Below are 14,786 nucleotides of genomic sequence, written 5' to 3'. Positions count from 1 at the left end.
CTCAATTTAACCTTGCGCAATACCCTAGATGCAGTTGCACCCCTAAAAACGAAAAACATTTGTCATAAGAAACTAGCTCCCTGGTATACAGAAAATACCCGAGTTTGAAGCAAGCTTCCAGGAAATTGGAACGGAAATGGCGCCACACCAAACTGGAAGTCTTCCGACTAGCTTGGAAAGACAGTACCGTGCAGTACCGAAGAGCCCTCACTGCTGCTCGATCATCCTACTTTTCCAACTTAATCGAGGAAAATAAGAACAATCCAAAATTTCTTTTTGATACTGTTGCAAAGCTAACTAAAAAGCAGCATTCCCCAAGAGAGGATGGCTTTCACTTCAGCAGTAATAAATTCATGAACTTCTTTGAGGAAAAGATCATGACCATTAGAAAGCAAATTACGGACTCCTCTTTGAATCTGCGTATTCCTCCAGGGCTTAGCTGTCCTGGATCTGCACAGCTCTGCGAGGGCCTGGGATCGGGAGAGACACTTAAGTGTTTTAGTACTATATCTCTTGACACAATGATGAAAATAATCATGGCCTCTAAACCTTCAAGCTGCATACTGGATCCTATTCCTACTAAACTGCTGAAGGAGCTGCTTCCTGTGCTTGGCCCTCCTATGTTGAACATAATAAACAGCTCTCTATCCACCGGATGTGTACCAAACTCACTAAAAGTGGCAGTGATAAAGCCTCTCTTGAAAAAACCAAACCTTGACCCGGAAAATATAAAAAACTATCGGCCTATATCGAATCTTCCATTCCTCTCAAAAATTTTAGAAAAAGCTGTTGCGCAGCAACTCACTGCCTTTCTGAAGACAATGTATACGAAATGCTTCAGTCTGGTTTTAGACCCCATCATAGCACTGAGACTGCACTTGTGAAGGTGGTAAATGACCTTTTAATGGCGTCAGACCGAGGCTCTGCATCTGTCCTCGTGCTACTAGACCTTAGTGCTGCCTTTGACACCATCGATCACCACATTCTTTTGGAGAGACTGGAAACCCAAATTGGTCTACACGGACAAGTTCTGGCCTGGTTTAGATCTTACCTGTCGGAAAGATATCAGTTTGTCTCTGTGAATGGTCTGTCCTCCGACAAATCAACTGTACATTTCGGTGTTCCTCAAGGTTCCGTTTTAGGACCACTATTGTTTTCACTATATATTTTACCTCTTGGGGATGTTATTCGAAAACATAATGTTAACTTTCACTGCTATGCGGATGACACACAGCTGTACATTTCAATGAAACATGGTGAAGCCCCAAAATTGTCCTCGCTAGAAGCCTGTGTTTCAGACATAAGGAAGTGGATGGCTGAAAACTTTCTACTTTTAAACTCGGACAAAACAGAGATGCTTGTTCTAGGTCCCAAGAAACAAAGAGATCTTCTGTTAAATCTGACAATTCATCTTGATGGTTGTAAAGTCGTCTCAAATAAAACTGTGAAGGACCTCGGCGTTACTCTTGACCCTGATCTCTCTTTTGACGATCATATCAAGACTGTTTCAAGGACAGCTTTTTTCCATCTACGTAACATTGCAAAAATCAGAAATGTTCTGTCCAAAAATGATGCAGAAAAATTAATCCATGCATTTGTTACTTCTAGGTTAGACTACTGCAATGCTCTACTTTCCGGCTACCCGGATAAAGCACTAAATAAACTTCAGTTAGTGCTAAATACGGCTGCTAGAATCCTGACTAGAACCAATAAATTTTATCATATTACTCCAGTGCTAGCTTCCCTACACTGGCTTCCTGTTAAGGCAAGGGCTGATTTCAAGGTTTTACTGTTAACCTATAAAGCGTTACATGGGCTTGCTCCTACCTATCTTTCCGAGTTGGTCCTGCCGTACATACCAATACGTACGCTACGGTCACAAGACGCAGGCCTCCTAATTGTCCCTAGAATTTCTAAGCAAACAGCGGGAGGCAGGGCTTTCTCCTATAGATCTCCATTTTTATGGAACAGTCTGCCTACCCATGTGAGAGACGCAGACTCGGTCTCAACCTTTAAGTCTTTACTGAAGACTTATCTCTTCAGTAGGTCATATGATTGAGTGTAGTCTGGCCCAGGAGTGTGAAGGTGAACGGAAAGGCTCTGGAGCAACGAACAGCCCTTGCTGTCTCTGCCAGGCCGGTTCCCCTCTCTCCACTGGGGTTCTCTGCCTCTAACCCTGTTACAGGGGCTGAGTCACTGGCTTGCTGGTGCTCTTTCATGCCGTCCCTAGGAGGGGTGCGTCACTTTGAGTGGGTTGAGTTACTGACGTGATCTTCCTGTCTGGGTTGGCGCCCCCCCTTGGTTTGTGCTGTGGTGGAGACCTCTGTGGGCTATACTCGGCCTTGTCTCAGGATTGTAAGTTGGTGGTTGAGGATATCCCTCTAGTGGTGCGGGGGCTGTGCTTTGGCAGAGTGGGTGGGGTTATATCCTTCCTGTTTGGCCCTGTCCGGGGGTTTCTTCGGATGGGGCCACAGTGTCTCCGGACCGCTCCTGTCTCAGCCTCCAGTATTTATGCTGCAGTAGTTTATGTGTCGGGGGGCTGGGGTTAGTTGGTTATACCTGGAGTACTTCTCCTGTCTTATCCAGTGTCCTGTGTGAATTTAAGTATGCTCTCTCTAATTCTCTCGTTCTCTCTTTCTCTCTGAGAACCTGAGCCCTAGGACCATACATCAGGACTACCGGGCATGCTGACACCTTGCTGTCCCCAGTCTGCCTGGCCTTGCTGCTATTCCAGTTTCAACTGTTCTGCCTGCGGTTACGAAACCCCTACCTGTCCCAGACCTGCTGTTTTCAACTCTTAATGATCGGCTATGAAAAGCCAACTGAGAGACCTGAGCCCTAGGACCATACGTCGGGACTACCGGCCGTGGTGACTCCTTGCTGTCCCCAGTCCGCCTGGCCTTGCTGCTATTCCAGTTTCAACTGTTCTGCCTGCGGTTATGGAACCCCTACCTGTCCCAGACCTGCTGTTTTCAACTCTTAATGATCGGCTATGAAAAGCCAACTGAGATTTATTCCTGATTATTATTTGACCATGCTTGTCACTTATGAACATTTTTGAACATCTTGGCATGGTTCTGTTATAATCTCCACCCGGCACAGCCAGAAGAGGACTGGCCACCCCTCATAGCCTGGTTCCTCTCTAGGTTTCTTCCTAGGTTTTGGCCTTTCTAGGGAGTTTTTCCTAGCCACCGTGCTTCTACACCTGCATTACTAGCTGTTTGGGGTTTTAGGCTGGGTTTCTGTACAGCACTTCGAGATATTAGCTGATGTACGAAGGGCTATATAAAATAAAATTGATTGATTGATTGATTGATAAATGTCCTTTCCTTTAATCACTGTATATTCCTCCTTTTTAATCACGTTGTTTTCCCACTCCGATGTCCGTCTCGAGTCCTTTTCTGCCGTCCATGACGATGTTAACTCCAGTGGTGGAAAAAGTACCCAATTGTCATACTTGAGTAAAAGTAAAGATACCTTAATAGAAAATGACTCAACTAAAAGTGAAAGTCACCCAGTAAAATACTACTTGAATAAAAGTCTAAAAGTATTTGGTTTTAAATATACTTAAGTATCAAAAGTAAATGTAATTGCTAAAATATACTTAAGTATCAAAAGTAAAAGTACAAGTATAAATCATTTCAAATTCCTTACATAAAGCAAACCAGACGATTTTCTTGTTTTTAAAATGTACGTTCAGCCAAGGCACACTCCAACACTCAGACAATTTACAAACAAAGCATTTGTGTTTAGTGAGTCTGCCAGATCAGAGGCAGTAGGGATGTTCTCTTGATAAGTGTGTGAATTGGACCATTTTCTGTCCTGCTAAGCATTCAAAATGTAACGAGTAATTTTGGGTGTCAGGGAAAATGTATGGAGTAAAAAAGTACATTATTTTCTTTAGGAATGTAGTGAAGTGAAAGTAAAAGTAGTCAAAAATATGAATAGTAAAGTCAAGTACATATACCCCCCAAAAACTACTTAAGTAGTACTTTAAAGTATTTTTACTTAAGTACTTTACACCACTGGTTAACGCTCTTTCTTAGCTAGCTCGACTATCCACTTGCCTCTGCTAGCAATACACTGTGCTAACATTAGCCTAGACTGTACCACAGAAAATAACAGTTTTAAACAGTTGTAAAAACCCACTTCTTCCAGACAGAATAGTTCCTGTAGATTCAGACTTACTCATCACCAATCTTTTGTTATGTCTGGTGGGTTTCATAACCACGTCTGTATAACAATTCAATAATGATGAGACGGGAGACAGGAATCAGTTCAACCATTTATCTGGAACGTGATCATCTCAACACATACAAACCCCCATGATCCTCTGCAGCACAACCCCAATACACAACAAATACATAAATAAGTAAATGGACACGAAACAAAACTCATAGAGGAATTTAAATGTTCAGTTGTAGAAAGTAGGGCCATGGGATAGGGTCAGAAAGGTCAGTATGTTTGATAACTGGTTCCAGAGGTAACATAACAAGCATAAGGTCCATTATAACACAGTGAAGTAGAGGTGGGAGCTAAAAGCAGACATGGACAGTGAACGGTGTGAGGAGGTCACGGGTGAAACACTAGATCAGGACAGGTAGAAATGGCAGGGCTGGAAATAGACACAGAGACACATTCTGATCATGGCTCAGACCTGACCTGAGACACCCAAACAGAAGATGCCATAGCAAAGTCCTGTCCAGAAGGCTATATGGGATTTCCTTTCATCAAAATCCAGAACTTGGACATGAGGCATTTGTCAATTAAAAGTTACTTTAAAGCTTTAGTGAAAGGATGGAATGACTTAGTGTTACTAACATTTAGTGAAAGGAAGGAATGACTTAGTGTTAGTAACATCATGTCAAACATAAAACATTTAGAACTGCTATTTTTTATTATACTGAACTAAAACATAAACACAACATGCAACAATTTCTAAGATTTTACTGAGTTACAGTTCATATAAATTGAAATACTAAATTCATTAGGCCCTAATCTCTGGATTTCACATGACTGGGAATACAGATATGCATCTGTTGGTCACAGATACCTTTAAAAAAAGGTAGGGCCATGGATCAGAACACCGGTCAGTATCTGGTGTGACCACCATCTGACTCATGCAGCGCGATACATCTCCTTCGCATAGAGTTGATCAGGCTGTTGATTGTGGCCTGTGGAATGTTGTCCCACTCCTCTTCAATGGCTGTGTGAAGTTGCTGGATATTGGCGGGAACTGGAACATGCTGTCGTACACGTCTATCCAGAGCATCCCAAATTGGAACATGCTGTCGTACACGTCTATCCAGAGCATCCCAAACATGCTCAATGTGTGACATGTCTGGTGAGTACTCAGGCCATGGAAGAACTGTTTATTTTTTCAGCTTCCAGGAATTGTGAACAGATCCTTTCGAAATGGGGCTGTGCATTATCATGCTGAAACATGAGGTGATGGCAGCGGATGAATTTACAGCAATAAACTGGCCCAAACTTGTGTGTATGTGTGTGTGTGTCTAGTGTGTGTGTGTGTGTGTGTGTCCAGTGTGTGTGTATGTGTCCAGTGTGTGTGTGTGTGTGTGTGTGTGTCCAGTGTGTGTGTGTGTCCAGTGTGTGTGTGTGTGTCCAGTGTGTGTGTATGTGTCCAGTGTGTGTGTGTGTGTGTGTGTGTGTCCAGTGTGTGTGTACTGAGTGTGTGTGTGTGTGTGTGTGTGTGTGTATGTCCAGTGTGTGTTTGTGTGTGTGTCCAGTTTGTGTGTGTCCATTGTGTGTGTGTGTGTGTGTGTGTGTGTGTGTATGTCAAGTGTGTGTTTGTGTGTGTGTGTGTGTGTCCAGTGTGTGTGCCCAGTGTGTGTGTGTCCAGTTTGTGTATGTCCATTGTGTGTGTGTGTCTCTAGTGTGTATGTCCAGTGTGTGTGAGTGTCCAGTGTGTGTGTGTGTGTGTGTGTGTGTGTGTGTGTGTGTCCAGTGTGTGTGTGTGTGTGTGTGTCCAGTGTGTGTGTGTGTTTGTCCAGTGTGTGTGTATTTGTGAGTCCTGTGTGTGTGTGTGTGTGTGTCCAGTGTGTGTGTGTGTGTGTGTGTCCAGTGTGTGTGTGTGTGTGTGTGTGTCCAGTGTGTGTGTGTTTGTGTGTGTCCAGTTGGTGTGTCCAGTGTGTGTGTGAGTGTGTGTCCAGTGTGTGTGTGTGTCCAGTGTGTGTGTGTGTGTCCAGTGTGTGTGTCCAGTGTGTGTGTGTGTGTCCAGTGTGTGTGTGTGTGTCCAGCATGTGTGTGTCCAGTGTGTGAGAGTGTGTGTGTGGTTTATCTGACAGGATCACGGATAGAGACAGATGCAGAGTTACCATGGTAATTATTTACAGGAATAAACTGGCCCAAACTGGTGTGTTACTACATATACATATTTAAATGTCATATTCTGATCAAACATAAAACACATGATTAGAGTGAAACATCATGATGTGTTTGACACAGAGACACTGAGGCGCCATGATACCAAAGATGAAACCCTGGATAGAGGGACTCAGTGAATGTGGAGTGGAATGTGTTCAGGTGGGTCAGTGTGTCAGAGGAGACTCTGTAGAAGGACAGAGTGCCGGCTGGCCAGTCCAGATACACTCCTACTCTGTGGGAGCTGGAGGGGGGGACGTCTATGGTAGTGGACTTATTATTGTGCCTGGCAGAGTAACTGTTGTCAGAGCAGATCAGACTCCAGGACTTGTCATTGGCTCCAATCCCACAGTCACCGCCCCTTCCTCTCCTGCTGATTCCTTTATATGTCACTCCTATAACAGCCCCACTCCCACTCCACTCTACCTCCCAGTAACAGCGCCCAGTCAGACCCTCTCTACACAGCACCTGTTCCCACTCCTCAAATCTCTCTGGGTGATCAGGATACGGCTGCTTCTCTCTCCTCCTACATGTCACCTTTCTGTTCTCCTCAGACAGAGAGAGGCGTCTGTTTGCTGTGTTTAGGTCCAGTGTGAGATCACAGACATCTGATGGATGAAACCAGACACAATATTAGAAATCATCATCATTCACATTAGAATGTTAACTCACTTTTCACTAATTCATTTAATGTAGATGTTTCTAGGTATCAAAAGGAGAAGGTAACTTGAGACTTGTTGAATGATCATATGTTATACTGTATGGTAATATAAAACACACTTATTCCCATTAATTATACACACACACACACTGGACACACACACACATCCTGAACACAAACACACACACACACACACACATACACAACACACACACACACACCCTGAACACACACACCTGTATGCATGCAAGCATGAACACACACACACACACACGCACACAAACATCCTGAACACACACACACACACACACACACACACACATTTCTAATGTAACAGGAACACGCCACACACACAGACACACACATTGTCAAAGCAACTCTTTGTAAACTTTGGTGTCCCTGATTTGTGCTTCTGTAGAACTACAGCTGATATTTAATATGACCAAGTAAGTAATGATGGTGGTCTTTGACTTTGACTTCACTTGAATTAAGACTTATTCTTAGTCATATTCTTCACAGCAGTCAACACTCACATTTTCTAAGTCCAGGTTTCATTGTGATCTCTACACCATGTTCCACACTGTAGCGGTAAGCAGAAGAACAGACAGTCATTGAGGGATACACCTGAACTCACACACACACACACAGACACACACACACACACACACTGGACCCCCACACACACACTGGACACACACACACACACACAAACTGGACACACACACACACTGGACACAGACACAGACACAAACACACACACACACACACACACACACACACACACACACACACACACTGGACACACACACACACACACAGTCAGCATATACCTTTGTCCAAGTGTGTGTGTGTGTCCAGTGTGTGTGTGTGTGTGTGTGTGTGTGTGTGTGTGTGTTTCCTTTTTGTGTGTGTGTGTGGGGCCAGTGTGTGAGTGTGTTTGTGTGTGTTTGTTTGTCCAGTGTGTGTGTTTGTCCAATGTGAGTGTGGGTGTGTCCAGTGTCTGTGTGTGTGTGTGTGTGTGTGGGTGTCCAATCTGTGTGTGTGTCCAGTGTGTGAGTGTGTGTGTGTTTCCTTTGTGTGTGTGTGTATGTGTGTCCAGTGTGTGTGTGTGTGTGTGTGTCCAGTGTGTGTGTTTGTCCAGTGTGTGTGTTTCCAGTGTGTGTGTGTTTCCTTTTTGTGTGTGTGTGTGTGGGGCCAGTGTGTGTGTGTGTTTGTGTGTGTTTGTTTGTCCAGTGTGAGCGTGTGTCCAGTGTGTGTGTGTGTCCAATGTGAGTGTGTGTGTGTCCAGTTTGTGTGTCCAGTGTCTCTGTGTCTGTCTGTCTGTTTCCTTTTTGTGTCTGTGTGTGGGGCCAGTGTGTGAGTGTGTTTGTGTGTGTTTGTTTGTCCAGTGTGTGTGTGTGTCCAATGTGAGTGTGGGTGTGTCCAGTGTGTGTTTGTGTGTCCAGTGTCTGTGTGTGTGTGTGTGTTTGTTTGTCCAGTGTGAGCGTGTGTCCAGTGTGTGTGTGTGTCCATTGTGTGTGTGTGTGTGTCCAGTGTGTGTGTGTATGTCCAGTGTGTGTGTGTGTGTGTGTGTGTGTCCAGTGTGTTAGTGTGTGTGTGTGTGTGTGTGTGTGTGTGTGTCCAGTGTGTGAGTGTGTGAGTGTGTGTGTGTGTGTGTGTGTGTGTGTGTGTGTTTGTGTGTGTGTGTGTGTAGTGTGAGTGAGTGTGTGTGTCCAGTGTGTGAGTGTGTGTGTGTGTTCAGTGTGTGTGTGTGTGTGTGTGTGTGTCCAGTGTGTGTGTGTGTGTGTGTGTGTGTGTTTTTGTCCATTGTGTGTGTTTATGTCCACACTGGACCCCCCCACACACAGGACACACACACACACACAGGACACACACACACACACACACACTGGACACACACACACGACACACACACACTGGACACACACACACACTGGACACACACACACACCGGACAGACAAACACACAAACAGTGGACACACACTCACACACACACACACACTGAACACACACACAAAAACACACATTGGACCCACACACACACACACAGGACCCACACACACACACACACATTGGACACACATTGGACACACACACACACACACAGTCTTTATATAACTTAGTCCAAGTGGTGGTCAGAATGTTTGTCTTAACTAGCCTGATAACTCCAACATCTCTGATATGAACATTGACATAAACCCTCTACATACTTGAGTTTCTCCAGTCTGCAGTGTGGATCCTCCAGTCCAGCAGAGAGCAGTCTGACTCCTGAGTCTCCTGGGTGATTGTAGCTCAGGTCCAGCTCTCTCAGGTGTGAGGGGTTTGACTTCAGAGCTGAGACCAGAGAAGCACAGCCTTCCTCTGTGACTAGACAGCCTGACAGCCTGCAAAGAGTCAAATCATATTAAAACCACACTGCTATTCTTTGGTGGTGAAAATAGTGGCAGTATCTTTTTTCAAAATGTTCAGATACACCAGTGTCCTGAAACCTGCCATATCTATTCATAAATTAATGAATGTTTCATATGAGGTGACAGTAAATAATGTCACCTTTTATTTGAGGGTATTTTAATACATATCTGTTTCACTGTTTAGAAATGAAAGCACTTTATGTATCTAGTCCCCCACTTTTGAAGAAGTCATACGTTTTTTGATAAATTCACTCATAGTGTATTAAAGTAGTCAAAAGTTGAGTATTTGGTCCCAAACTCGTTGGTTGCATTTGCAGTTTGTTTTGGTTGTGTTTTGGGTTATGTTTTGCCCGATAGTAACTGAATGGTGGATGATGACTGGAGTAATCTTCTGTCTAAGTGAGTAGATAACATGTTTCTAAACACTACTAAATGAATCCTGATGATGACATGATTAAGAAAAATCATGAATGAATCATGAATAATAATGAATGAGAAAGTTACAGAGGCTACAACAAAACATGCTAACCTCTCACCATTACCAATAACAGATGGGGGTATGATCCTTGTTCCTCTGTAACTTACTCATTCATTATCATTCATGATTCATTCATGATTATTCATAATCATGGTAGCGTCCACATGAATGTAGAAGTGTTCAGAAACATCTTCTATTCTTACTGACAATACAAGTGAAGTGACTCCAAAATGACAGCACATTATTCACCATTCAGTTTCTATTTGGAAAAACATCATCCAAAACACAACCAAGACAAACTGCAAATGCATTCAACAAGTTTGTAGAATCACAAGCTTGATGTAATCACTGCAGGTAAGGAATATGGGACCAATTACTAAACTTATGACTACTTTAATACAATATAAGTGAATATGTCCAAATAATTCCGACATATACAAATGGGAGAAATAGATCCATAAAGTGATTTCATTTTTAAACAGTAACACAGATATGTATGAAAATATCCTCAAATAAAAAGTGACATTCTGTACTGTCACCTAATATGAAACATTCTATCTCAAATCCAAATAGCTGGAGCATAGCACCAAATGTAAAACTGTAAGCTTCACTGTCCAAACACATATGGTGTGGACTATGTGTGCCTGGTAAACACATGTGGATCTGGTGAACAGTTATCACTTGTTGACCAACTACAGGAATACTGACCTCAGAGTCTCCAGTTTACAGTGGGGATTCCCCAGTCCAGCAGAGAGCAGCTTCACTCCTGAATCCTTCAGGTCATTGTTACTCAGATCCAGCTCTCTCAGGTGTGAGGGGTTTGACTTCAGAGCTGAGACCAGAGAAGCACAGCCTTCCTCTGTGACTAGACAGCCTGACAGCCTGCAACGAGTCAAATCATATTAAAACCACACTGCTATTCTTTGGTGGTGAAAATATATTTTTTCAACATTTTCAGATAAATCAGAGTCCTGAAACCTGCCATATCTATTCATATATTTATATATACACTACCAGTCAAAAGTTTAAACACACCAACTCATTCAAGGGGTTTTCTTTATTTTTACATTGTAGAATAATAGTGAAGACATCAAAACTATGAAATAACACATATGTAATCATGTAGTAACCAGAAAAGTGTTAAACAAATCAGAATATATTTTATATTTGAGATTCTTCAATCAGCCACCCTTTGCCTTGATGACAGCTTTGCACACTCTTGGCATTCTCTCAACCTTCTTCATGAGGTAGTCACCTGGAATGCATTTCAATTAACATGTGGGCCTTCTTAAAAGTTAATTTGTGGAATTTCTTTCCTTCTTAATGCGATTGAGCCAATCAGTTGTGTTGTGACAAGGTAGGGGGGTATTCAGAAGATAGCCCTATTTGGTAAAAGACCAAGTCTATATTATGGCAAGAACAGCTCAAATAAGCAAAGAGAAATGACAGTCCATCATTACTTTAAGACATGAAGGTCAGTCAATACGGAACATTTCAAGAACTTTGAAAGATTCTTCAAGTGCAGTCGCAAAAAACATCAAGCGCTATGATGAAACTGTCTCTCATGAGGACCGCCACAGGAATGGAAGACCCAGAGTTACCTTTGCTGCAGAGGATAAGTTCATTAGAGTTACCAACCTCAGAAATTGCAGCCCAAATAAATTATTCACAGAGTTCAAGTCACAGACACATCTCAACATCAACTGTTCAGAGGAGACTGTGTGAATCAGGCTTTCATGGTCGAATTGCTGCAAAGAAACCACTATTAAAGGACACCAATAAGAAGAAGAGACTTGCTTGGGCCAAGAAACATGAGCAATGGACATTAGACCTGTGGACATTTGTCCTTTGGTCTGGATTTTTGGTTCCAACCGCCGTGTATTTGTGAGACGCGGTGTGGGTGAACAGATGATATCCGCATGTGTATTTCCTACCGTAAAGCATGGAGGAGGAGGTGTTATGGTGTGGGGGTGCTTTGCTGGTGACACTGTCTGTGATTTATTTAGAATTCAAGGCACACATAACCAGCATGGCTACCACAGCATTCTGCAGCAATACGCCATCACATCTGGATTGGGCTTAGTGGGACTATCATTTGTTTTTCAACAGGACAATGACCCAACACACCTCCACGCTGTGTAAGGGCTATTCTACCAAGAAGGAGAGTGATTGAGTGCTGCACCAGATGACCTGGCCTCCACAATCACCCGACCTCAACCCAATTGAAATGGTTTGGGATGAGTCGGACGGCAGAGTGAAGGAAAAGCAGCCAACAAGTGCTCAGCATATGTGGGAACTCTTTCAAGACTGTTGGCAAAGCATTCCAGGTGAAGCTGGTTGAGAGAATGCCAAGAGTGTGCAAAGCTGTCATCAAGGCAAAGTGTGGTTAATTGAAGAATTTCGTTTAACACTTTCTTGGTTACTACATGATTCCAGATGTGTTATTTCATAGTTTTGATGTCTTCACTATTATTCTACAAAGTAAAAAATAGTAAAAATAAAGAAAAACCCTTGAATGAGTAGGTGTGTCCAAACGTTTGACTGGTACTGTATATACATGAATGAATGCATCATTATTAACAGTAGATAGCATGTTTCTAAACACTACTAAATTAATCCTTATGTGTGTGTGTCTGTGTGTCCAGTGTGTGTGTGTGTGTGTCCATTATGTGTGTGTGTCCAGTGTGTGTGTGTCCTGTATGTGTGTCCAGTGTGTGTGTGTTCATTGTGTGATACAGGAATACTGACCTCAGAGTGTCCAGTTTACAGTGGGGATTCCCCAGGACAGCAGAGAGCAGCTTCACTCCTGAATCCTTCAGGTCATTGTTACTCAGATCCAGCTCTCTCAGGTGTGAGGTGTTTGACTTCAGAGCTGAGACCAGAGAAGCACAGCCTTCCTCTGTGACTAGACAGCCTGACAGCCTGCAAAGAGTCAAATCATATTAAAACCACACTGCTATTCTTTGGTGGTGAAAATAGTGGCAGTATATTTTTTCAAAATTTTCAGATATATCAGTGTCCTGAAACAGTATATATTGTCACCTTTTATTTGAGGGTATTTTCATACATATTTGTTTCACCATTTAGAAATGAAAGCACTTTATGAATCTAGTCCCTCTATTTTAAGAATTCATAAGTATTCTGACAAATTCACTTATAGTGTATTAAAGTAGCCAAAAGTTTAGTATTTGGTCCCAAACTCGTTGGTTGCATTTGCAGTTTGTTTTGGTTGTGTTTTGGGTTATGTTTTGCCCAATAGTAACTGAATGGTGGATGATGACTGGATTCATCTTCTGTCTAAGAGAGTAGATAACATGTTTCTAAACACTACTAAAATAATCCTAGTGTGTGTGTGTGTGTGTGTGTCCAGTTTATGTGTGTGTCCAGTGTGTGTGTGTGTCCAGTGTGTGTGTCCAGTGTGTGAGTGTTTCCAGTGTGTGTGTGTGTGTGTGTGTGTGTCCTGTGTGTGTGTCCAGCGTGTGTGAGTCAAGTGTGTGTTTGTGTGTCCAGTGTGTGTGTGTGTCCAGTGTGTGTGTGTGTGTGTGTGTGTGTGTGGTGTATCAGGTGTTTGGTGTGTGTGTGTCCAGTGTGTGTGTGTGTGCATTTGTGTGTGTGTGTTCTGTGTGTGTACTGATACACGTGCATACACAGAACACAAACACACAAACACACTGGACACACACACACACACACACACACACCGTGAGCGTATAACTTAGTCCAAGTGGTGGTCAGAATGTTTGTCTTAACTAGCCTGATAACTCCAACATGTCTGATATGAACATTGACATAAACCCTCTACATACTTGAGTTTCTCCAGTCTGCAGTGTGGATCCTCCAGTCCAGCAGAGAGCAGTCTGACTCCTGAGTCTCCTGGGTGATTGTAGCTCAGGTCCAGCTCTCTCAGGTGTGAGGGGTTTGACTTCAGAGCTGAGACCAGAGAAGCACAGCCTTCCTCTGTGACTAGACAGCCTGACAGCCTGCAAAGAGTCGAATCATATTAAAACCACACTGCTATTATTTGGTGGTGAAAATAGTGGCAGTATATTTTTTCAACATATTCAGATATATCAGTGTCCTGAAACCTGCCATATCTGTTCATAAATTAATGTATCATTATTAGAAATTATCAAAGTATTGCTTGTAGAGAGAAAAATATAAAGTACAAATAATTGAGTAGACTGACCAGAGCAGTTTAAAAAGCAGTATCAGTCAAAAGACAGACAGTGAGGTATCAGATTTAGATTGTATTGAGGATACAGTCCACACCACATCTAGTTTGACAGTGAAGCTAACATTTGAAATGTGGCTCTATACTCCAGCATTTCGGATTTTAAAACAAACGTTTCATATGAGGTGACAGTATATAATGTCACCTTTTATTTGAGGGTGTTTTCATACATATCTGTTTCACCATTTAGAAAAAATAAATGCACTTTATATATCTAGTCCCCCTATTTGAAGAAGTCATAAGTATTCTGACCAATTCACTTATTGTGTTTTAAAGTAGTCAAATGTTTAGTATTTGGTCCCATATTCCTTGCCGACAATGATGACCACAACGAGGTGAACAATGAGTGCATTATAAATGCATTTGAATGAATGTTAGGTTTAGGGTTTATATGGCAAAAAACAGTATGGGTTTGTGGCCGTATGTGGGTACTACATAACTCATTCATGACACTTGCTAGGCTCATAATCTAAGGTAGCAACTGCGTCAGATCTTCAAATCAATGAGCTAGACCACCTGATTAGACAACAATCACCCCATTATACCCATTTGGTTTTGCAACTCAGTGAACCTGCGCAGCATTCGCTCAATTTGATGCCTACGAATGAAGATTTCGATGCATA

General features: G+C 42.6%; 1 protein-coding gene across 1 annotated transcript in view; it reads right to left on the bottom strand.

Annotated features, from left to right (window-relative positions):
- Positions 1–4,120: 4,120 nt before the first annotated feature.
- The window catches only part of LOC311141151 (uncharacterized protein), a 33,730-nt gene continuing 23,064 nt past the window's right edge, over positions 4,121–14,786 (bottom strand). Inside the window, exons 13-18 of the mRNA XM_084176403.1 lie at positions 13,739–13,912; positions 12,681–12,854; positions 10,641–10,814; positions 9,254–9,427; positions 7,576–7,622; positions 4,121–6,989 (exon numbers count right to left, since the gene is read on the bottom strand). Of these exons, the coding sequence (XP_084032529.1) occupies positions 6,433–6,989; positions 7,576–7,622; positions 9,254–9,427; positions 10,641–10,814; positions 12,681–12,854; positions 13,739–13,912 (1,300 nt within the window). The 3' untranslated portion in view covers positions 4,121–6,432. The remainder of the gene's footprint in view (positions 6,990–7,575; positions 7,623–9,253; positions 9,428–10,640; positions 10,815–12,680; positions 12,855–13,738; positions 13,913–14,786) is intronic.

Source organism: Coregonus lavaretus (genome assembly GCF_964263955.1).
Source record: "Coregonus lavaretus genome assembly, chromosome: 2".
Lineage (NCBI taxonomy): Eukaryota > Metazoa > Chordata > Actinopteri > Salmoniformes > Salmonidae > Coregonus > Coregonus lavaretus.
Note: the sequence above shows the minus strand (reverse complement) of the source record. Positions and strands in the feature narration are given on the sequence as shown.